Source organism: Enhydra lutris, unplaced genomic scaffold (genome assembly GCF_002288905.1).
Source record: "Enhydra lutris kenyoni isolate GAN:26980312 unplaced genomic scaffold, ASM228890v2 scaffoldscaffold5, whole genome shotgun sequence".
NCBI lineage: Eukaryota > Metazoa > Chordata > Mammalia > Carnivora > Mustelidae > Enhydra > Enhydra lutris.
The window spans coordinates 30,150,785-30,176,537 of record NW_019154089.1 but is presented as its reverse complement, the minus strand read 5'-3'; the positions used below and the strand labels follow the sequence as shown (position 1 = coordinate 30,176,537).

At 34.3% G+C, this 25,753-nt stretch overlaps 1 protein-coding gene across 3 annotated transcripts in view; it reads right to left on the bottom strand.

The window, feature by feature from the left end:
* Nucleotides 1–25,753, bottom strand: part of LOC111141023 (clathrin interactor 1) — a 60,039-nt gene that overhangs the window by 11,549 nt on the left and 22,737 nt on the right. For 2 of the 3 annotated variants that reach the window (XM_022493346.1, XM_022493347.1), the window contains exons 2-8: nt 15,132–15,236; nt 14,493–14,589; nt 12,991–13,099; nt 11,862–12,026; nt 8,812–8,989; nt 5,141–5,387; nt 4,260–4,329 (exon numbers count right to left, since the gene is read on the bottom strand). In XM_022493346.1, coding sequence (XP_022349054.1) covers nt 4,260–4,329; nt 5,141–5,387; nt 8,812–8,989; nt 11,862–12,026; nt 12,991–13,099; nt 14,493–14,589; nt 15,132–15,236 — 971 coding nt within the window. The remainder of the gene's footprint in view (nt 1–4,259; nt 4,330–5,140; nt 5,388–8,811; nt 8,990–11,861; nt 12,027–12,990; nt 13,100–14,492; nt 14,590–15,131; nt 15,237–25,753) is intronic. The other variant, XM_022493348.1, reaches the window with a different exon arrangement.

Here is a 25,753-nt window from a genome sequence, read left to right as displayed (position 1 = left end):
AAATTCAACAGAAATTTTCTATACTGAAGCATTTCCCCAGATAACTTCTATCTAAGGGAATTTAAATAAGAGTGTGCCAAAAATTGCTGCATGTAGAAGACTGCTAAATTTCACGAGACCTATCCTTTAAGATTGCCACATGAGAACTGTCATTATAAATGAACCATTTCCATCTGCCTTTTCAGGATAGCAAGGAGGTTATTTACAATCACCAGCTGGGAACATGTATTTTCCAAAGCAATACTGTGAACAGGAAAAATATAGCTGAACTAGACAGTGCTTAGGCTTCAAATGAAAAGTTCTTCAACAAAGAATTTAATCTAGATTACATTATAAAGAACTGTGCAAGAAAAATTCTAGCAAATTTAAAAGAACTGACAAAATGTAATAAAAATTATAAACATATGACAAAGATTAATATATATGTAAGAAGCTTACATAAAAAACACTAAGGCTAAATAGCTCCACTAAAAGAAATGGACAAAGGAACAACTGGCCTATAAGAACAAGGAAAGTATGCAAACTCAGGCATCAAACAAATACAAAATAAAATGAAATACTACTTTCTCCTTACCAAACTGGATGGTTCTGAAAGATACTACTCCACTACTTTAACAAAAGAAAAATTTGGGGAAAAAAAAAAACAAAACAAAACCTAATACCCAAAAATTAAGAGACTGTCTGGTTAAATAAATTACAGCATACCCATACAATGTTAAGATAGAAAGCAATTACCAGTCTGTAAAGAATACCAACAATCATAGGGAAATGGTCAGGAGAACGTGGGTGAAAAGCAGTTCACAGTGAAGTAAAAGCCTTATCAAAAGTCTAGAAAAGATCTGCCATTTAATAAATGCTTAATATATTGAGACTCAATATATAGAAAGTGTACTTAAAAAAGAGTATTCACCCAAATAATTATGCATCTAAGTCACGGTGAATCACTTTGTTTTCCGTCAAATTTCTAAAGTGAGCATGCGTGCCTTTTAATGAGTGAAAATGTTAAAACATTTTTAGTAAACTTGGCTTAAGCTAGAGAAAACCCCATGGAAATTCTAACATATAAGTCCGTGCACTCAGTATGTAACCACGTGACTCACAGTCATGTAAATATCCTCAACTAACTTTTGTGATTACTATAGCTACAACCACATGGCTCATTTGTGATTACTATAGCTACAAGACAACAGGTTCAAATACAAACATAATCAACATTTTGGATTTGACATACCTTGATCTTTAAAACATTTTAAACTAAAAAAAAAAAAAAAAAAAAAAAAAAAAAAAAATGAATTCAAGATAGGTAATGGCCCTCTATTTGTACTGACTATGGTGTATTTTCTCTTCAACCTCATTTATGGTACTAGAGATAACTTAAAAGAATAGTAGGTCAATCAAGACCTAAATTCCTTAATTAGAAAGGGACAAAGGAGACGATGTGAACTTTTACAAAAGTGAGATACAGTAGAAAATGAAATGGGATGTTTTGGGGATTCTAGTTTTAGCTGGCTTATTTTCTAAATACTGTAAAGTTAATTCATTTTTTTAAATGTTCACTTAGAAATGTACTATATGTAAAAGCCACCAGAATATCCTTAGAGTATAGCTTTTAAAAGAACATCACTACAGTGGTGATGGATTCTTGGTGAATGCGTTTCACATGTTTATTTTAAAACTTGGTACATATTCTCCAATGACTTTACCACACACAGTCTTAAGGATGTTAACAAAAAGGATGTAGTAACAAAAAAAAAAAAGAAAGGAAATCTGAGCATATTCTCAGAGGAGGTATTTATCTGGTGAGAGGTGCAGATGCTGCTGTATCTGCTTAGGTTTACAGTTCATGCCCATATTACTTGCATGATGGTAATATTGTAAGTACAGGCACATCTGGTAAATGACACCCATACGGCATACCAAGTAGCAATGCTAATATGGTAGATTCTTCGACTTTTTCACGTGTAGGTGGCGAAGATTAAATAATATTTTTTCCAGTGCTCAAGTCAATTTAAAATAGATTGCTAAAGTATTTAAATAGAGATTTGGGAAACAAAATTTATGTACTGATTGAAGAGCGTTCTACACAAACTGGGTAAGCATTACTGTTTCAAGCATAAGATAACTTTAAAAAATAATTCTGATGTAGACCTATATTCAGTTTGTTTTTAGAGAATATTATGATAAAACAAATGCCAAGGCAAGAAATTTCCAAGATTCCAGACTCTGTCTTAATTACTGTGATAATATTAATTGCTACTTCTATTTAATTAGTCAATCTACTGTTTGCACTGGAGAAGAAAAAGCTCTCAATGGTTTCTTGCCAAACAAAGGAAGCATGTAGGGATTTAATAATTCTGTCTGTTCAGAGTAATCTTGGTATCACTGAGGAAAAAAGTTACATCACTCATCTGACCTTCCTAGTTAATTCTTCTCTGATTGCTCCATTAAAACTTTCCGCAGATGCATGAGAGGGGCTCCTTAATATTTCATGCCAGGAAGTCCAAAATAGTTGATATTCTGTGACACTATGTTTTATTATATGACTACACACTGTTAATACTACAGTTAAGATTTTCTTTTTATTTATTTTTTTAAAAGATTTATTTGACAGAGAGCACAACCAGGGGGAGCAGCAGGCAGAGGGAGAGGGAGAAGCAGGCTCCCTGCAGAGCAAGGAGCCCGATGTGTGGGGCTTAATCCCAGGATCCTGAGCTGAAGACAGACAACCTAACCGACAGGCCACACAAACGCCCCTACAGTTAGGATTTTAAACATACAAAAAGACACCACATAAACTGTTAAACAACTGATGTAGTTTTTCGTAATCTAGGGCATGAGAGTTCAATGGAGTTCACAAAATATTTTAGGAACATTTAAAAGTTACAGAAAAAAGGGAACAGGAACTGAAGAAGCTCAGAAACTTGGTTGAACCAGATGCCCCATGAAGTTCAATCCCAATCCAATAATTTTATGATAGTGGGCAAGGAGAAGGAGAAAATACCAGAAGATTTTCTATTAATTACATGTACTACACTATCAATGAAAGTACTTTCTATCACAGACTTCCATTTAAGCACTAATGTGAATTTTAAAATAATTCACTTGAAAAATCACTACACACATCGAGGAACAACAGATTTACTTTGTATATTATATAGCAATCTTACCATCTACATTTCAATGTGAAATAAACTTTAAACAGGTTGGGAAAGATCATCTTTAAACTGAAGTTGTATTCTTAAGGTGTTTTGACTTGTAGCATAGGACTTTATTAGAACTCCATAATCATCAAATGCAACCTAAAATGCCAATTTTCTTGGAAAAAAAAAAAAACAACAAACCCAATATACAGGGAATTACTCAAATCAAATCTGGCATTTACTGAAAGTCTAACTGAAGAAATCATTAATCCTATCTCTAAGAAAATCTTGGTAAAGAGTCCACTGTTTTGCTACGGCCTCCTTAAAATATGTCAAGTAGGTGGTTATGTACTTTCATAGAATTCCCCTTTCCTCCAAAGCTCTCATCATGTTTTGTTTTTTTTTTTTTAAAAGGTTTTATTTATTTATCTGACAGAGAGAGATCACAAGCAGGCAGAGAGGCAGGCAGAGAGAGGAGGAGGCAGGCTCCCTGCTGAGCAGAGAGCCCGATGCGGGGCTTGATTCCAGGATCCTGAGATCATGACCTGAGCCAAAGGCAGCGGCTTAACCCACTGAGCCACCCAGGAGCACCTCTCTTCATGTTTTTAACTAGGTAACTATTTGTGACTTGTTGATTAATGACTACTTCTTCCACCTGACCTTCCCACGAGGGCAAGAACTCTGTTTCACTAAGCACTATACCTCAAGCATGCAGACCAGTGTCTGGTTCAATAAATACTTGTTGAATAATTGAGTAAAAAGTTTAAACGAATGCTACTACAGCTAATGCTGACAGCCAGAATTAAGATTTAAGGAAAGGCAATAAAATGGGCAGAGCAGTACATTTTGCTTATAGAGAAAGCAAAGGAACCCATTCAGCATTAAGAAATTAAGGAGAAAGAGAGATAATACTGAATTATTGGTCAAATATTTAAGCACTCCTCTTTACCTTAGGCAATTAAATCATTTTCCCAAATAACGGCCAAAGCTCATTAATTTATTAAAAATAAATCCAATGCAAAAAAATTTATTTTTCATTCTATCCTTTATTTGGCATTTTGAAAAACTACTCTGAGATCAAAGGTTACTGAAAAGAAAAAAGCCAATGTGGAAGCTTACCTGTTGATTGGCTGGTGCCATCAAATAGATCAACAAGGTCACCAGATGACTTGCTGCTAGGCACTGAAGTCTGAAAACACATGCAGAACTTAATAAAGCTTGGAAAACAAATTTCTACTGTTTTCCTAAACCTGCTCTAGTCATCTCTGATTCTCAACTTAGACACAAATAACTGTTAACATCCTATGGGTACATTTAATTTTCTTAAAAACTAACTTTCTTTTTAGAGTTAACTACAATCTGCAGGATACGTAAGAAAATGTTTACCCCTTGCTACTTCTAATGCGAAGACACGAACTGGATAAACACAAGTTGGGGAGACCGCCAAGACATTAGCTTGTGGCCAGGTTATCTAGTAGGTGGATTTCATTTCTGAGGGTGAATTAAAAAAAACAAATGAAGAAGGCAGGAGAAAGTAGTGTTGCTACTGATCAGTAATGAGACAAATAAGCCTCCCTTCATAGGGAATATAAAATGAGACTATTTCCCCTATATATGTAGTTGGTCCTCTTCTGTCATTTCTTGCAACTTCTAAATACTCCTGTTTTCCTTAGCAAATCTCAACTGTGTTTGGCAACCAGTCATGGTGTCTAGAAGGAAACAAATGCACTAAATTCTGACTTGCCACCCTTCCCAAACGAACCCAAAGTGTCACTTCTACTTTTCATAGGAAGTGCATACACAATCATGCAGCAATTGGACAGGTTTCTTCCCCCAAAGAGATTTCTTATTATTGACTCTGAGTAATACAGCCCAGACGATCTATAATCAATATGATGGCCTAGGAATGCCAAACCCTATTAATGCAGTAATTCTAGAAGTAACCTATAAAAACAAAACTGTATATAGTGTGTAAACTCACTATATACAGCCTTTCCCACCTTAAGTGAAGACTGAGGTGTATGAGTGGAAGCATTCTGATCTGGACTTGCTTTGTCCCCTGTGTAATGTGCTGCTGCTCCAAGATCAATGGTTTTAGAAGGATTTGCTGTGCGCTTGTGTCTGGTTGTGGTGGTCTCTGTGGCCTGTGTGATATGGATATGCTTTGTCGTCACAGTCTCCTCTTCATCTTTGAATTCACCTTTGGGAGATCTGCCTCTTCTTGCTTTCTTTTCCTCATCACTGTCGCTAAAAGATATTAAAAATGAAGCAAAATAATAAGACTAGGGATTATTTTTAAATGGAGCCCTCAGCTTTTTGAGCTAAAGAATTTCAAAAGCAGTAACTCGAAAATTCCATACCCTGACTATTTGACAGGGATCAACAGAATGTTATCCCAGCTATCTGAATAATGATATGTATGTGTTGGGGAGGGGAAATGAGATCCCAGTCAATTCCCTAGATAAGTCTAAAACACTGCTACAAAAACATATTTACATAAATGTGTACAAATAAAGCCTGAAGTAATTCAAGTGCTTATTATAGATTTAAAGCTTAATTAAAAAATAAAATGGCAGTATTATCATATCAGAATCAACTGATGAGATCCTGTGTACTCAAACATCTGCATTTGATGACCATTTTCTTGAAATGGATGGTGTGCAAACTTCAGTCCCATTTGAGTAACAATTCTATCACTGATTCATACACTCATATAAACATATAATAAAATATTACAATTTCAGTGGACACATCTTAAACACTATCCCAACTAAATTCAAATGATTAAATGTTCACCTGTAAATGCAAAAAAAATGAAGTATGGCACTTTACAACAACAGTGCTCTATTTTACTTAGTATAAGGAGAATAAACTTTTACCTTACTATGAAAATTGCTTTATAGGAAACAAGTATATTTAAAATGTTTTGAAGTAATTCCTTTTTAGGCATACCCAAAACAATTCTCTTTTTTAGTGGGGCAAAAGAAAAACATACATAATAATTAAAAAAAACTGGGTTTTTCATATGCCATGAATTTAAAACATCAGCACTAATTTGTTCTTCAGTAATAAAGCATTGAGGCTTTTTTCTGGTGCTAGCAAGACAGAAATTACCTGAAATATGTTCCATTACCTATATTATTTAATTTTAGAGTAGATGGTTTAATTTATAAATACTCTGAAATAAAACACTTAAAATTATACTAATTCATCTCAGACAAATCTAAAGACATTCTACTTAAATACAAATCAATTTGGAACCTCTATAATTCAAGGATCAAGAAGAGATTCTCAGATACAGCAAAAGGGTTAAAGGTATTCTTATCTATAAGCATTTTAGGGAATCCACAAGTTCTGATTAAGTGTTCAAAAGCCCTTGTCTTACATCAATTTTTTAGCAACAGATAACCTAAAGATTCCCACCATCAGCCCTGTAAGTAAAACTAGAATTTCTTACCTTTCTGATGTCCAATTTAGTATCAGTGCAAGGCAACTTCTTTATATGATGAGAATATAAAACTGACTGGCACATAATGAAATGGAAGCTTCGTATCTGATCGGTGTTCAAAAACTCCTGAATCTAATAATGAACTAATAATAAGTCTGACATTTTGGTAACATGCCAGAGGTCACACAGAACTTTGTCTAAAAATATACCCTTCTTTCACAAATACTTGAAGATGTAAAGTCCCCTGGTGTGCTCTTCAGTTACTATGATGAATAATACACTCTATATTTTTACTCTTTTAAACCCAAATACTCTATATAAAAGATTTAGGAACTAGAAGAACCTGTTGTAGGGGTAACATTAAAAAAAAAAAAAACAAGCAGGAAACAGAAAAAAAAAAAAAGAAAAATTGAGGGTGGTAAGGTAAAGCAACAGCACAAGAATGCACATAGATCTCTAACCAGCCTACCTACATGATTTCCACATTTCTTCAGGAAATAGCAACACATTATATGGCCACTGTGTTTTCTAAACCAAACTAAAAATGCAAACACACAGGCCATGAGAACAATAATAAGAGAAAAAAATAGAATATTCACAGAATATCTGAGTAGGCATGGTTTCCCAAGTTTAGCATTTATTATTATAACATACATACTCTTCAGTATAGAAGAGCTAAAAATGTAGTTGTAAAATAGATATATTCAAAGTATGAAAAGTAAATTCTGGCTCTTTGAAGATTATATTCCAGAAACAGTCTTTGAAAAAGGCATTTGAGAAATTTAATACAGAAACATACCAAGGGCACAGAACAAATATTTTAAATTTCAAATTATATTTTTATTTTTACTTCTTTTTAGTGACCCCTAAATCTGAACCATTAAGATTTTTTTTTTTAAAGGGGAAAAGAGAGAGAGAGAGAGAGAGAGAGAGAGAGAGAGAGAGAGAGAGAGAGATGGTACTTATTACAAGAACTCCCTTGAAGAAACAGCTCCATCACTGTTACTTTAGGAAAGTTCCACACAGCCTGATTAGGCATCAGGTTTTACTTCTAAAAAATAACAGTAAATCCTTGATCTAGCCTATCCAAGAGAAATACTCTGAAGCACAAATGACAAAGAACTTGTAAAACTTGCTTTGCAAATGAAGTGTTTATATATATATTACCCTTTTAACTTTTATATAGGTATATTGGTAGGTAAGAACAAAAAGTGAATGCTGAGAAGTTCAAAGTATTGTTCTACATAAAATGAAATACAAATGCCCTAACACCAGAAAATACAGTTTATAAAACATAGATCTACACTTAAAAACATTTTAGCTTAAAAATTCATCTGGATTTCTTTTTCCTGTAACACTAGCATGAAATCATAATAAAATGTCATAGAAAGAGTTAAATTTCAAACACTTTAACTTTTGTTTAAACTTATTTAAGTTTATTATTAACAAACTCCATTCTTCCTCAGCAATAACTTAGATGGCTGGCTGATCTGATGCCCAAATGCAAAATGAGCCACGGAAATTCTTACTGGGAAATTTTTTTTCCCCCAATAGTCTGAATAAAAACACAGAAAATGTAGTCAACTCTAGAAATAAATGGACACAGACAACATGGAAAGTGTATCAATACTAATTACAAATAATGTTTGACCTAGCATCTTAAAACAGCTGCAGAGTGTTCACATCAGCAGCAAATGCATTAAAACTAGAGTAACACAGAGAAGATTAGCATGGCCCCTGTGCAGGAATGACATGCAAATTCATGAATCATTTTGTATTTTTATACAGGGCATTTTTAGGGCAGTGCAACTGTTCTGTATGGTTCTATACTGGTGGATATTTATGCATTTCTCAACTGTACAACACAGTGAACCCTAATGCAAGTAACAGATTTTAGTTAAGAACAGTAGATCAATATTGGCTTTCAACTGTTAATAAATGTATCACACTAATGCAAGATGTTAGTAACAGGAGAAATGTATCTCTGTGTGTGTGCACGCATGCGCATGCATGAGTGTGTACATATATACCCATGCTCAGGACGGGGGGGTTAACATGGCAACTCTGTTACTTTATGTACAATCTTTTTTTCTGTGAACCTAAAACTGCTCTAAAAAAAGAAAAGAAAAAAAGAAAATCTGAAATTCAGATAAACAAAAACCCAGCTTCATATGTGGAGTGTAGCATCCTTTCCAAGAGACCCAGGCAACAAAGTGTTAATACCTGCATCTTTCTGGAGAGTCTTCTCTGTCTTTCCTCCGGAACTTGCTGATGGTGTCATCAATTGTGCTTCCAATTTTATCACTCAGTTCACCCAATTTATCACTGAATGGAAAAGCACTCTTGTTTTTATCCCACTCTTCATCCCATTTTGATTTGGGTTCAGGATCATATCTTTCGCCTATATAAAGTATTAAAAAGAAAAGCAACTCTAAGGACATTAAATTCAAAAGGTGTCTATAGTCCTTATTTCTGAAGCTTTTCCTCATAATAAAATAGTTTTCAAAGGAAAACAGAGCGCTCGCACAGTGCTGGATCAGCACAATTACAGCAAGGCACACGATGTAGTGCCAGTCAGTAAGTGGCAGGAGTGCAGATGCAAAAGCTTCTGTTTATGAAAACTTACACCACCTTAATGCACAGCACAGCATATCAGGAAGTTCTTAAAAGAGCAAAGGGAAACACAAAAACCAACGCAGGCTATATAAGCCAAAGAGAAATGGGAATATTTTTGTTTTTATAAAAGTCACACAATGCACTGTATTTCATTCTTGTCTCTTAATAGTTCTTCAATTATTAGAAAAGTACTGGACAGCATCAGTCTCTTAAAAAAACACCAACTATAGGTGACAGCACTCTGAATGCTACACATCCTGGTATGCTGTAAATATGCTGAAAATAACTGTCATTCTTTAAGTGTCAAACTAGAAAAATAATTCAATGGATTTCACGGCATGGGAAAACATCTTTTAATTATTATAAAAGAAGAAGAATGCTCTCACCACCCAGAACTACACAGACTAGAATCATGAAATACACTCAAGCAGTTCAGAACAGTGATGATCTATTAAAACACCACATCTCAACATATGCTGGGATGGCAGAACCTTGGGAGACTCTGTGTGAATCTGAGAATGAAAACAATAGATCACGGCAATAAACAAAAACCCCAAAATGTCAAAATTTTAGACCCTGACCTTGGTGGCCTAAATAAGAGGGATTCTAAGCACTAAAAAGAACCTCTCCATTTCCATATCCAAACTCAACCAAAAAGACAAGAGTAGAAGGTACAGAGAAATCAGATGAGGTTAAAAAGAAGAAAACAATGAAAACTAAGGCAGGCTGGAGAGAAAAGGGAAAACGCAATGAAAAATAACAAAATAATTAAAAGGTGGCTGGCTGAGCCTGTGTGCTGCAACTTTTGTGACCAAGTTCTGGTGGCCAAAAAGCACTCTGGAGATTGAATACCATTCTGCAGAACTGCCTGTTAAAACTGCAAAGCCAAAATTTTTGTAAAAGGATTTTAAAATATGTCCACTAGATCTGAAAGTGACCACCAACTTAAAGAGAATTTGACAAAATTTTAACCAGATGGCTTTATAAAAATGAGTGATTTTCCAATAATGTGAACACACATTTCAATGAAAATGTGATAAACTAGATTTTGAAAAGACAAATTTATAGGAAAAATGAAAGCAGATGAAAACAAAACTGATTAATGTAATGGATATCCTACTAAATGAGTGTCAAAGATACTGGATTATTGGCAAGACACCATCTAAGGTCAAAATGAAAAGACACAAAACAGCTAAAGTTGATTAATTAAGTTTTTGACCAATAAATATAACATCACAAATAATTTTAAAAGGATGCGATACAAATACATAAGATTTGTTCAACTCTCCCTCTAAGGCAGATGTTGTAATTAGTTCACAGTGACTGAGTCTGAGAACTTATTCAATTTTATAAATTTATCTAATTACATATTGTGCTCATAAAAAGAGGGTTACAAACAAGTAGAATCAGGAAATGAGTTGCAAATAGCAATTTCTCCTCAAAAACACATTAAATTGCTCTATAACTACTCTGAAAAAGCTAAAGAACAAAATAACTACTTAGGTGAATAATCCAAAAATTTGTTATTCCACTAAACAAACAAAAACTCCAAAACATACAAATGATTTAGGAGAAATATTGTTGCCCAATTAAAGAACATCATTTTGTGATGCTTAGTCATAAAAGGAATTTTCCTGTTAAAAACATCCTTTAATAATTAAGTATAATTTTTTATCTTTGAGAGCAAGGAAGCAAAAAAGCATAGGAACAAAGATATTATTTTGTAGATAATCACAAGATAAGAAATAGAAAATTTTTACACAGTTCCAATGCAGGAGTTCTGAGATCCCAGTGTAATCCAAATACTAAAAAAACCTGAGATATGGGTGGGGGGAACTGAGAAATCCCCATCTGTGGCTAAGTATACACCGCACTAGCCTGTCTGTGTATACACAAAATGACCAAGGAATGGTCAGAGCTTACAGAAGACAGAATGAATCCAAAGCAACATGTTTTAACAGAGAGTTATTTTCTGTGCCTGTTTCAAGAACCTAGTGATCTATTTTGGGGAAACTGTATTAGTATATTAAAAATAAACAGGAGCAATCAATGTTCTAGCTGCTCTTAAATGTGTTAGGAATAAAGTGATAGGCCTAGGTGAAAAACTGATTGTATTGTTAGTCTCCTTTTTCTATGTCAAATTAAAGTACTGTTTACTTAAGGGAAAAGAGACTGACGCAAAACTAACTTATAGGAAGCTTACCTGTTTTTGTCCCCAGATAGAGCTGATTTGTTCAAAATCTCTTCAAACTTTGTATTTTTATGCTCTAGATGGTGAGGAAGAGAAATGCTTTTTTCTTTTTAAAAATGGTAATTCCAAGAGGAAAGGGTATATATCTGTTTTATTCTCTGTGTGTCAATTTAAAAAGTTTATAGTCATTTGATTAACAACTAATGGTTAAAATCGTATTCTTGAACGCACAAAAGTAAAAAAAAGAAAAAAGAAAGAAAAGAAAAGACAAGAAAGAAAAGAAAAGAAGATTCCTAATATCCATATAATAGAAGCCAAAATGAGTACTTCAATACATTGTATTCTATTTCAGCGGTGGGGGCGGGGGTTGGGGGGAGATTTTGGTCTTTTGTATTTCCGTGATTCTTAAAATACACACAAGGAAGCTAAACAAATGCTTAGGTGTCAGTTTGTCTTTGATACTTACTGTATCTGAATCCTCCAACACTGTCTGAGGAAACCCCAACATATTTGTCTTTGTTCTTCTTTGCTTTCTTTCGCTCCTCACGAAGCCTGTCGTCATCCTGGGCAAATTCAACCAATTCTTTTACCTTCTGGCGAATATTTATACCTTGATCCTTGCCATGCTCATCTGTGAGGATGGTAAGGGAGAAACAAAACCTTAAGAATTCAATTAATAAGTATCAAACCCTTTAACACAAAAAACAGACCTGAAAATTTCAACATAAAAAAACCAACTTCAGTATTTAAAATTAACAAAAAGAGGCAAATAGTGCTATGGAATTTTGTCATTTTCTCATCGGCAAATTCTAAGTCTCGAGAAGCAATTCTGGCTTATAAAAGCATGTAAAGATGAATTTACAAGGACTACAGATACTGGTGCTACACAAGATCAGTGAAAGATCTACTAAAAAGCATTACTAATGATGACCATATGAAAAAGACTTATATCCATAAATGTTTTCTTTTCCTACAGTATTTTAACCACCACCACCACCACAACAAAAGATCCACTTTAACATTTTAATGACTAAAATGTACTCAAATGCTCTGGTTTCCCCAATACAAGTTTTGAAATAATAATTACCAGAATTTAGTGTGGCTAAAAAACTGAATTTTTAAAGTGCTTTCAACTGGGGTACACTACAAAATGAAATGTGATTTATTCTGTATCCTCGTTCACATTCAAAATACACTCTGGCCTTGCTGCCTTTGCACAGTAAATATTATTTGGTGGCGGGGGGGGGAACCCAGCTTCAAACAGATGTGTGTGTTTTGGAGCTCTAACCTTTTCTTCCCATATGATTAAAGCTATTCCTTTATGGACACCACAGGGGACCAGTCTCCAGTGCATATTTTAATATAAACCCGAACACTCATGTTGTGTTGGTTCTGTTGTTATTAGCCAGTCTTTTCTGCAAGTTCTTGTCTTCACTAATTAATACTCTAGGGCCCCACGTCTTGGATTCTGCACTCGTCACACAACCAGCAAGAGTCACATTCTAATTAGAGCGGAGAAGCTTCTAAGCTGGTTCAGGTGACTGACAACTCCAACTACTGTTTTAATTTGCTTATAAGGTTTTTCTATTGCTCACCTACAAAGTGGTAATTTTCCAGGGATCGCAAATCATAAATGTGTTCTCTGGCACTTGTAACAACACGCTCTGATCCATTCCTTATGAGGTAAGCTAGAAGCAGCAATGACTGTAAAAATACAAAGCACCAAATGATTTAACAAAATAAATTCTGATAGAGCTTTGGTAAATGGTTAAAAAAATAATTTCAACATCAGGAAATAAATAATCTTTGTGGGGGTAAGTGGGAGGCAGGGAGAGTTTCTTTACTTGACACTGGACTTTAAATACATAGTCTAAAAACTTACATTACCAATTTGAAATTCCTTTTATAACCACGGTAAATAATTACACTGTCCACTGGACACCATGCATCAAAAGATTAAAAAAAAATAGCTCTCCAATATCTGATATATGAGACAAATGAACACTAAGCTTTTAGAAAGTGGCTCAATTTTTAGTTTTCACCTGAGCAATAGAGAACTGTGAGGTTTTCGAAATATCAATTTAAAGAGAACAATTATTTGGTAATTATATGATCCCACAGCATTTCCCCCAGATTAAATTAAATTTTGAAGTTAATGATGTGGCTTTTGTTTCAAGAACTGGCTGCCAACAAGTAAGAGAAAAAAACATTTTATGGGGTTTCTTTTTGGGGTGATGAAAATAAATTCTGATATTAATCAGTAGTGACTGCTGCACAACTTTGTGGATACACTAAAATTCACTGAATTATGCATTGTGAACTTAACTTTGCTTGGAACAAACCTGACATAAAGAAATATCAACTATTTCATCACAAATATTATACAAGCTGAGAGACAGTGAATGTTTTTAGAAACAAGCAACATCAAAAACGTGGAACTAAATAAAGTACTGCTCTTCAATCCTGAAAGCCAACATACTGCTTTTAAAGTCTTAAATACAAATATTATATGCCATTTTGAAAGCAAAGAAAAACTTATTCTGAATAGCAAGAAAATATGGTGGGTTTGGAAAACAGATGACAATCTGTAGAATTCTACATGGATGAAATCAGGACTACATGAAAAGAATCTGATAAAAAGCACATATTTGGAAATTTAAAATGCTAGAATTTTAATGTTTTACAATTTCTAATTACATTTTAAACTAACATATTGCTCATGTAGAATATTATGATAATATTGTAAATCAGGCGAATTTTTATGTAGAGATGAGAAACTTTATATTAGACTGTGGTTTTCATCTTAATCGCTCATCCACTAAATACACATCCATCTATAGATTACTTTTGATACGCACAAATTATTTCCAGTAGAAAAAATAAAATGAAAGTATTTATAAATATTAATTTTAAGCATTTTACATTCAGAATAGTTGTTTATGGTTAATAGAAAACAACACACATAGCAAATCTTTTACGTGTTTAAGAACATTCTGTTCTAGGATTTAATGTCCTTCGTAATCACTTATGTATATATACCTTAAAATTTCAAGTGTTTGTTTTCAACATGTCAAATAATAAAAACTGATGTCCATACCTTGTAAACTCTTCTCCAATTTTTTTTGTTATCTTTTAACATTCGTGACCAAAGCATGTTCATAAGTTCTGGAAATTGTTCATACATAAATGTAGCCCTGAAAAAGAACAATTTTCCTCAAGACTTTGCAATATATTAATTTTAACAGTAGATGGCAGGCTTGTTCTAAATTACTCTGTCTTCCCAAAGAGCTTAAAAAATTTAGTAAGCTTAATTCAAAAAATTTAGATATGCTTTCATTAAAATATTTTTTTCACAGTTTGTGTAATATGTAGCATACGTGAAAACCCCACTAATTACTATCATCTTTCACAAGCCCTTTACTTACCAGGATAGTGGTCAAGATGCTCATCAAAACAATTTTTCTAACTTTATTTCAAGTTATTTTATACACATTTGTCAAAATTTTATGAAAAGCCACGGTAAGTCTTCTGAACTTCACTGATGAGAAATTTTTACTTTTTGAGCTCATTTTTAAAGGGAAATGGATTCTGTATAAAACTTTCTCTATTAATATCTGGATGATTATGCAAAATTTATATCTGGCAGCTAAACTGTTTAAAACTGAAAGCAAATTTTGTATTTCTGTGTAAAGATAGCTGGATTCTTTCTGCACTGCTGAGTCAAATTATCACTTACTTGGCAATCTCTCCCATGAGTTGCCCAGAAGGTCCCCAAGGATCGTCATTCGTTGCTTCTCGAACCTTAGACTCGATCTCTGAATAATTCATAACCACATTGGTGCTGCAGAGAAAAAAAATGCACGCACAAACACACAAAGATTAGCATCAAAACTGAGAAACACATGAAAACTTAATAATGACACTAGTGGGTGTCTTAATGAGATACCTCTACGGGGTGGGAAAGAAAACATCTTTTGTGCGTAAGCTACTTCAAGGACACCATGTAACACATTTAAGTTGTATTTAAGAAAATTTTACTATTCCATTAGTCTTCCAGAATACAGATGAGAGATTACATTAGAGCTGGCATAAGTCCAGTAAAAAATGGTTTTGGGTCAAATTAAAAAGAAAACTGAACATACTAGAGTCTATTATAAAACTAAGTTATTAGTTTTCTGACCAGATCTGGTTTACATGCACTCTTGTTTCCTTACAGATTTTCTGTAAATTAGCAAAATTATATAAGAGAACATTATTTATATTCCATTAAAAAAAGAAAAGCAACGGCAAACCAAAGATAACACTAAAAATATTTAGAATTGCTATGAATATTTAACTGTAATCCCTTGGTCTTTTTTCATGTGTATGTTTTCTATGTCACTAGTCACCATAAGCCTCACTTTTGATGGCTACACAATATTTCATCAAGAAATTGTATGACAACATATTTAACTTTCACTTAAGACTTCAGCAGTGTCAAGAACATGGGTTCTAGGGGTGCCTGGGTGGCTCAATCGTTAAGCGTCTGCCTTTGGCTAAGGTCATGATCCCAGAATCCTGGGATTGAGCCCCACGTTGGGCCCGGCTCAGCGGGAAGCCTGCTTCTCCCTCTCCCACTCCCCCTGCTTGTGTTTCCTCTCATGCTGTATCTCTGTCAAATAAATAAAATTTTAAAAAAAGAAGAAGAAGAACATGGGTTCTAGTAGTCAGAAAGATCTGACTCCAATTACTCTGTGACTTTTGGCAAAATTATTCTAATTGTCTTAATTTCAGTTTCCTCAAGCACAAAATGGGAGTAAGTAAGAAGAACACTACCTCAAAGGGTAGCACCTCAAACAGTATCTATTAGCACAGTGTCTGACTCACAGATATTGCTCAATACAGGTTAGCTGCTATTATTATTATTACAGATAATAATCACCTATTAAGAGAATTTTAAAATATTAAGTAATATTTTCATAAGAAAGAATGAACTTTGAATAGAGTACCTTAAAATTAAGATACAAGATGGCAAAAAGTTTGGTTATTAAAACACAATTTCCATACTCAAATGGATTTAAGAATTTAGACATTCTGAGAAATAAAGAAATACTGTGAAAATGTGACTTGTAGTAGTATCCAACTGAAATCTAAAGCTACAATTATTACCCAGCACTTGTTCTAATAGATGCCTATGGATTTGGTCATTCAAATCTCCCACTTAAAATTAAGCCTCAGAAACAGAAAAAAACAAAATTTGTCCACAATAACTTCCATATACCCGACTCTTGCTATATGGCTTTTCAGCTTTTCAGTTATCAAAAGGTTCTATTTTTTTTTTCAAGTAAGGAAGGTTCAGCTGTAATTGGTATTCAAAACTGTTTCTCAAATATAAGGAAATATAAATTTTAAATTCACTGCAAATAGTTCTCCTTCTTTACCTTCAAAGAAAAAGACTAATAAATGGTTTGGGGTCAAATCTGAAAGGAACCATTACACATATAAATATGACTTGCCAAATCACAGAACAAATCTAGCTTCTAGATTTACATTCAGAAGACTGTTCTACTAAGGAGGAAAAGTGAAACCCTATTACTTTCTTTCAAGTTTTGGAGAAAGCTGGCTCCTAAAATATCAACTACTTTGATAACATAAATAGAAATTGTTTCCCTGCAACATAAATTCCACCGCCTCCTTTAAAAATTAAGACTATTAATTGGGGCGCCTGAGTGGCTCAGTGGGTTAAAGCCTCTGCCTTCGGCTCAGGTCATGATCCCAGGGTCCTGGGATCGAGCCCCGCATTGTGCTCTCTGCTCGGCGGGGAGCCTGCTTCCTCCTCTCTCTCTCTGCCTGCCTCTCTGCCTACTTATGATCTCTGAGTGTCAAATAAATAAATAAAATCTTTAAAAAAAAATTAAGACTATTAATTAATGTTCATAAAAACCCAAAAATGATTCTATTGACAATAATTTTGTGTATAAATACAAAGGAGTAACATTTTTTCCTAATTTCTTCAACAATGGAAACAAAATAAAAACAAGGCAGCCAATGACAGATTTGTAATTCAAGATGCCATAAAATGATGGATTTCAAAATGCTTCTGTTTATCCTAGTGGCTGAAGAATGCGTGGCTTAGGCAGTTTTAAGTGTCAACATGCAGCTGTGGGAATGAACAATAGCAATTAGGATTATAATTCACCCAAGCATTTCATTACCAAGAATGCACTTAAAATCTGTTTGTATTGTTTAATTTGCTAGAGAACAAGATGAAAGGAGTTAATCTCTACTCCATGCACATGAAATATTTTTACTAGAACCTTTATAAATGTTGTAGCTTTCAGAACACTACTTTCCTTGTTCAAGCTACAAAAGCCCATGGGTCAAATGAGAAAGGTCCTGTTTCTCTAACCCTTCACAAGATTCTTAGCTGAAGGCCTGTGTGTTTGAGTGCTGTGTGTTTACAGGGAGAAGTGGCAGAGAGCCAATAATTTAAGAATCGCCTTATTTCCTTGGTTGAAAAACAATGGGAACTATGTAAAATGACAACAGCATTAGAACACTTATAGTATAGTTTCAAAGTATACCTACAAAAAGATACAGCAACAGTAACAAAAAGTAACAAAGTTGGGACGCCTGGGTGGCTCAGTTGGTTAAGCAGCTGCCTTCGGCTCAGGTCATGATCCCAGCGTCCTGGGATCGAGTCCCACATCGGGCTCCTTGCTCGTCAGGGAGCCTGCTTCTCCCTCTGCCTCTGCCTGCCATTCTGTCTGCCTGTGCTCGCTCTCTCTCCCTCTCTCTCTCTGACAAATAAATAAATAAAATCTTTATAAAAAAAAAAAAAAAAAAAGTAACAAAGCAACACAACTTCCATGAAGAAAACCAGGCTCTACTTAAAAGCCATTTTCTACTGAACTGCTGCTTTCAGAAACTGCAAGGAACTCTAAAATGAGATCTGATGGCCATAAAGAATTCCAAAACAAAGTATTTTTAAGCTGCACCTAATTCAGAAAAAAATGTAAACTAAAACAAAACAAAACATGACACTGTATAGTTTGGCCTTAATCCAGCTCACTTAAAAATAACTATTTCTAAAAAGGTAGAAATGGCATTTTGAGCCTTCCTTTCCCATGTTTTCTGCTGCCCTTAATCCATACCCTACCCATAATTCCAGTGATCTTTTTAAAAAAGGAAAATAACCCCTTCCTCCCCCCACAAAAAGAAAAAAAGAAATTATGTCCAGATGTGAAAGGAAAAATAGCTAGTTTAATTCCTAAAACTTCTAGGAGTGACAAAAATGTTTTAAAAATGGATACTTCAGACACTAGAGGGGGCCCTCCCAACAGTTTTTTAACACACACACAAAACTCAAGACAAAGGTCTGGGATATGTTCTACAAACAAAATTATAGGAAATTACTACGATATAACCAAAGAGTGAAGAATATAAGAAGCTGCTCGTTTTCTGAAGATATTACCTTAAAGCAATACTGAACCACTGCTGTTTTTTAAGGATAAAATCCACAATGAAAATCATTATTGTTTGTACTGGTAAGGCTTCATTGCGTCTATAGTGCTTTTTACATTTGCTCCTCACAACACCCCAATAAGTAGGACAGGACTAAGGGAGTCCCCAGTGAGAGTACTTAACGCTGGACAACCCAGCACCACTCACTCACTGGATCTTTAATGCCAAATGCTGAGAGTTACTGTCCTCAAATTCTGCACACATGCTTCTATGGCTGTGTCCACACAGCCAATGTTCAATTATTCAAGGGTTGATTATTCACCTTCTGAATTATTAGTGTTCACTTTGGCTCTCCTCTTTATTTCTCATTTCCTGTTTATTTCACCACTCACTACTGATAAAACACCAAGGTATTTTATTTAGTAACAGTTTGGGTCCAGGTTTTAGAGGCAAGAATGGTTGAAATAAAAGCTAAAATGGGACTTTTACTTATAGATGGTCAGTGCTTCTTCTAATCTGCATTAATGACTGACAAGAAAAAATATGAACAGTCCTTACTGATAATTTTTTCCTATTGAAAAGTTTAAGAATGTTTTGTTAAAACAAAACTATACACCAAGAGAAAAGGTAAATCTTGTATAATTCAGTTCCACCTGCTAACGAAGGAATAAATAAGGAAATTGAAACAGACTGATGTAGTATTTTTCCTAGCTTGCCTTAATTTTACTTCCTTTTTAAAAAAATAGACTTATATTTTCAATGTTTTCTTCTTTTTGTTTTACGACTTCATTCACTCTGAGATCAGGAAAATATTTAGTAGTATTTTCTTTTAGACCTTTAAATCTGTGTTTCATTGCATGCATGCATATGTACATCGACACTTAGAGACAAAGAGAGTCCAAATAACAGGAAAACAGGCAGCAAGAGACAGAAACACAGCTTTCAAAGTTATGGCTTAAATAACAGTATTTTTTTCTTTATACTTTCCTGTACTGTGCTCACTTCAGCAGCACATATATTATACTCTCCTGTATTTTCTGAATTTCCTCCCATGAGCATTATACTGTAACCAAGGGAAAAGTATTAAATGCCATTAAAAATAGAAAGTACTGTATCATCATTACATGTAACATCATTAGCAACACTTTAACTCTTTTTAGGCAAATTAGCATCATGGTAGACCATGTTAAGTATTATTTGTACTTCCAAAGTCTTGTTTTATCAGGCTAATAAGTGCAACAAACTAGAAACTAAAGTATATGTAATACACACTACAGTATGTATACCAACTGCTATATGTGTAAAACTATATGGAACCATTCAAGTACCTAATATTTAAATTAACATGTTTTTAAGAAATTCTTTTAGGAAAGAATGAATCCTGAACATTAAAACTTACACTTAAAAGTCACCTCTTTATCTCAATGTCACAAAGATTTCAGAAGATACTTTCACAATACAGGTTAAACTACTGTACGCTCTCTGTAAAGTTTCAATCTTTCAATAACTTAAAAAATTTTATAAAACACCCATAAAATGAACACCAAAAGAGAAAGTTTTCTCAGGTAACAAGTTCCTTTGTTAATGCTTGTTTTTTTTTTTTTTTTCTTTTCTCTTTTTAAAAGCTTCTGGCCCAAAATTAGGACAATAGTTTTAAGAATACTTGCTCCGAAAGTTTGATAACAGACCATGTGATATTCATTTTTCATCACGGGATAGCCTTTACCACATTGCCCTTATTTGCAAGCTGAACATTTTATAGGTTCAATACTCATATTTTAAAATCAAGTAACATGTTATTACAGTCCTGTGAATAGAAATCAAATTTGTAATCAACAACCAAGAAGTCTAGTACTCCTAAATGAACAAATCCATAACATTCATTGCTAGCAGAAATCTGAGGCTGCATAGAAATGGGACATGGAGGTGGAAAAACTGATTCATCTACTTGGCTGGATATCTGCTACCCATAAAAAAAAGTCTTTTTTTGATCTGAAAATAAAACACACTGCAATGAAAAATGTCATAACACAAGCAATGGTTCAGTAGAAGAATTCATGTTGCTAAAGCAAATGTTATCATCATATTTGATTATATAGGATTTTAGATATAAAAGAGCTGATGTGCTAATATGAGGAACAAACTACAGTGCTCCCTCCACACCAGAAGAAAACTAGTAAAATAAATACTGGCAAGTTCAGAAGAAAAAAATGTAACAAACCTAATGCTGGTCAGTTTCTCTCTACTGCTGCCATGCTGTCATTACCAGCAGCAGCCCCTTCAACCAAATAGAAAAAATTTGTGAACAGAAAGGAAAAATGTATTTAATAGCAACTCCCTGGAACAGAAGTTAAATAAACTCACTATCATATGATCAGTAAACAACTGATGTTCAAACTCTGCTAGGTTTCCTAATTCCAAAGCCCTGTTCTATTATGCCTCAATGCCCTATCAATCAGAAAATCAGTATTACCACATGACCTAAAAGAAAAAGTTTGCCAGTTAATATATTAAGATGACCTCTGGGTATCCAGGTGACTCAGCTGGTTAAGTGTCCAACTCTTGATTTCAGCTCAGGTCATGATCTCAGGGTGGTGGGATGGAGCCCTGTATCAGGCTCAGTGCTGAGGATGGAACCTGCTTAAGACTCTCTCTCTCTCCCTCTGCCCCCCTCCCTTTCTCTATCTTAAAAAAAAAAAAAAATGACATCACAAACAGTACTACTAAAATAACCAAACGCTGAATTAATCTTTAAAGAAAGATAGTCATGGAAATTACATTTTCTTTGGTTTTACTAAATCTTAAATACAAAGTATCCAGCTGAAAAGAAGAAACCAATGTACCCCCACACAAACACAAATACTCTAAAAAGCAAGGTAAGACAAATAGTTTGAATGGGGAAAAACTGAAATTGAAGACATCAAAAATCTGAGGCTCTCTTATTCATTCTTCTACAGTAACAAGATTCCAGGAGAGTAACCTGGTTACTTAAAAAACATGCGCCATTCCAATCCACTTACGTGAAAAATATGTGGGATGCTCATATGTGTATTATTTATGATTTCACTACTTACACAGAGGACTATGCTGGATTATGCACCTTCTGCTTTCCTCTTTACTTTTCAAGAGGGAACATTAAAACACTAAATGCTGAAACATGAAACTCTGCTTTTCAAAATAACCATGAAGAATTTGCACTGAAATACTAAACCTCATTCTTTAGCTATCACAGTAAAAAAAATTAACACCAAATAAATATTAAAGAACACTTTACTGACAGGTTTTAATGAGGGAGGGGAGGAGTCCCACAGTTCTTTTAAAAGCTTCAACTTTCTAAAGTTCTTTTTAAGGTAATTTTGGATACTCAAAGATCCACTTAGATAGTATAACTGGACACCTAAAACATTTTAAAAACATAGTACAGACGGAAAAAGTGCTTAAATCCAAACTCAAGTTGCCCGCCTAAGACATGAAAACCATAAAAAAAATGTATTAATGTTCAAAAACACCACTTTAGTTTTTCCTTCCTCCCATGATATGACAACATAAGTACCTCCAGCTGATGTAATTCTAACTGAAATTCTAACTGTTTTAAGTTGTAAGAAAATTAAGGGCTATACATACTCTTTCTAAGCCAAATGCTATTCTTCTAACATTCTACTACCAAATTCCCTGATCCATTCTGAGTGATGTTGGCCTTCAATTTCAGTTACAGTTCAGTCCAGTGCTATCATGGAGGTGGGAACTGGGAGTGTAAAATTTAATCACTCTTGATGTTTTCCTGTTACTGAACACTGGTGACTGATACAGCTCAATATTCTTATAATCTTAATTCAAATTTTTAGACTCTGTACCATTTACAGATAAAGTAGAAAGATAAATTCTATAAAAATATATTTTCAGTTTTTTGTGGGGGGGACAATGAGGAGCAAATTAAATACTAAACATACTCTGCAGGTAGAAAAGACTAAGAACAAACCTAACATCTGTGAACGATTAACTGAAGCCCTTGGATGACCATCAAAATTACGAAAACACAAATGTTTGTAGAAGGCAGTCTCCCAGATTTGGTCAAAAGTTTAAATTATTCTGTACAGATTATACTTTCCCAACACAGAGTAACCAAGAAATTCATCAAGAGTTCTTCCTTAGGTAAGAAACTTAGCATGGCAGAACACTTTATAATTTTTTTACTGTTTCTGTATACATTTGATTATCATCAATCCAATGTACTATCAAACCCAATGTGTTCCCCTCTAAATATACTTTGTAATGCTACTATTTTCTGTCTGTTAATCATCTTTTTCTTAGGCTCTGCCACCTTCAGTACCAGTACCAGAGGCTGGTTTTCTTGAGTTGTTCTTCACAAAGAAATCAAGTTACAACAACCCCAGAGCTGCAGCATAACAAAACCAAAGCTGCCTCGTGGATGCCAGTGACTGGCTTAGCTAAGTGACTTGTTCCCACAGATATAAATCAGATTTGGATCATAACAAAACTATACATTATCTCCCGTTAGCAAGTCTAAATTTATTTTAAAAAGTCAAAACTCGGGGCGCCTGGGTGGCTCAGTGGGTTAAGTTGCTGCCTTCGGCTCGGGTCATGATCTCAGGGTCCTGGGATCAAGTCCCGCATCGGGCTCTCTGCTCAGCAGGGGGCCTGCTTCCCTCTCTCTCTCTCTCTCTCTCTTCCTGCTTCTCTGCCTACTTGTGATCTCTCTCTGTCAAATAAATAAATAAAATAAAAAAAAAAAGTCAAAACTCAACAGAGAAATCAAGAATCTGCAACATTTTAGGGGTGCCTGGGTGGTTTGGTCAACTGGGCATCTGACTCTTGGGTTTCAGCTCAGGTCATAGTCTTGGGGTCCTGGGACTGAGCCTCCTGTCAGCTCTGCGCTCAGTTAAGTCTGCTGGAGATTCTGTCTTCCTCTCCCTCCCCTGAATCCCCACTCTTGCACGGACTCTCATTCCCTAAAATAAATCTTGAAAAAAAAATCTACACTTTAGAAAGGAGAATAGTTACACAGTAGGAAATGTAATGCAAAAAAAACTTAAGAACTTTTATCAGTAACTGATATTGACTGACTCATGACATATTTTCTCTTCCAATCTGTAAACATACCTATTACAGATAATCAATACTCCAAATGAGATCTTTATTTAAAGATTTCAAGCTTAAAAACTAGCATTCCAAATCCACACAATTTCAGATTTACATTGAATAAATACTTGGTCTTCTCTTGCTTATGGAAGTATTCCTAACATTCCAGAAGAATTTCCAGTAATGATTCAATATCCGTTTACAAAAGCCAAAACTAACCACTTACATCTAAAGTTTCTGAGATTTCTAACAATTAGTATGTTCATCACTTAAGTGTAAAGCTGTCCTAAAATGCAACTAGCAGAACTAATGTCTTACGAACTTTTCCCCCCCAAAAAACCACAGAAAATCATTACTTTATGGTTTACGTAGAATTCAAGGTCAGGAAAGGTAACATAAAATGAGTGAAGACTTAAAGAAGTCAGTATTTCCAAATTTAGTTTCACATGGCAAACTATGTACCAGATTAGAATGTATACATAAACTGATCACTCAAAGATTAAAAACTTATGGAAGCAGTGACTAAAATACCTTTTTATGTTAAAAAGTCATTAATTGTTTATAAAGTCTTTTGGGAAACACTAGAAGCCACACATAATTATTCCAATGTCACAGAAAATTTAGGAACTGATCCAAAACAAAAAATACTTGAACCAGGATGGTAGTTGGATTTCTGCCCCTCAAAGTCTGTCATTTAATTCTCTTTTCCAACAGTTACCGACCTCTTGATCACTATTAAGTGTGACTTAAACTGGCAATTTTTCAAGGAAATAGTTTAGTAATTTATGTAACAGATGTGCAAGAAAAACTACATGAATGAGATAAGCCAAGAAAAACATCCTGATGTCCACAACTAAATTATGACCTGTGGGAGGAAGAAACTATAAAACTATTTCCCTTTCCTTAAAACTTCAGTGGTTAGCAATACCAAATAAAATGAGTCGTTTGATAGCAACCCATTTTCGAAGATTAAAATGGGCCCCATTTCCAGGAACTGTTCCAAAACACAAGGCCACCCTAAAGGAAAAATACGCACATGTATGTATTTTCATAATCTGATTCATCTTTTATGGCTGTTTTGTAGAAAAGTAAAATAATATGTATATTAACTGACCAATAATTTATCAGAAGTTAATAAGGCCTGAATTCTGTCTCAGTTCCCTGGACAAATCAACCCTTTGGGTCTCAAAGTTCCTCATCTCAGAGATAGTTCTCACATATAAGAGATGAAATGGTCAGTGTACCTACCATTCAGCGCACATGATTATTTTTCTGCCAGTATGTATTATTTTTAGTTCGAAGATATTCTTTACGTGGCCCCTTAGAGTAAACTAGCATAAGTCTATTACTGACCCACATCTCATTCATTGCTGTAGGACTTTACAGTCATAGTATCTAGCAGCCTACCTGGCCCACAGTGTAGACATTGAAATGAAGATTTTAAGGACATTAAGTGTATAGCAAGGCAAAAACAATCCTATTATTAAAAAGTAGCCAAAGACCTGGAAATGAGTATTACTAAGAGAGAGGACAAGTACCTATTACTATAAGAGCCAGCATAGAACTGCTACTTTACACTCAAGAGACTTTGTATTTTGAAGTTCACTCTCCTTATTAATCTTGTGGTACCATCAACTGTGAGCTATGGCTTTATTTTACATAAAGCAGTAATTTCTCCTTTAGTGGTAATCTGACATCAGCTGATAAAGTCTCTAACTTTTTTGGGATTCACTAAACTCATTCTTATCTACTACTGGAACGGAACAACCCAAAGCAAATTATACAAAAAAAAAAAAAAAAAAAAAAAAAAAAAAA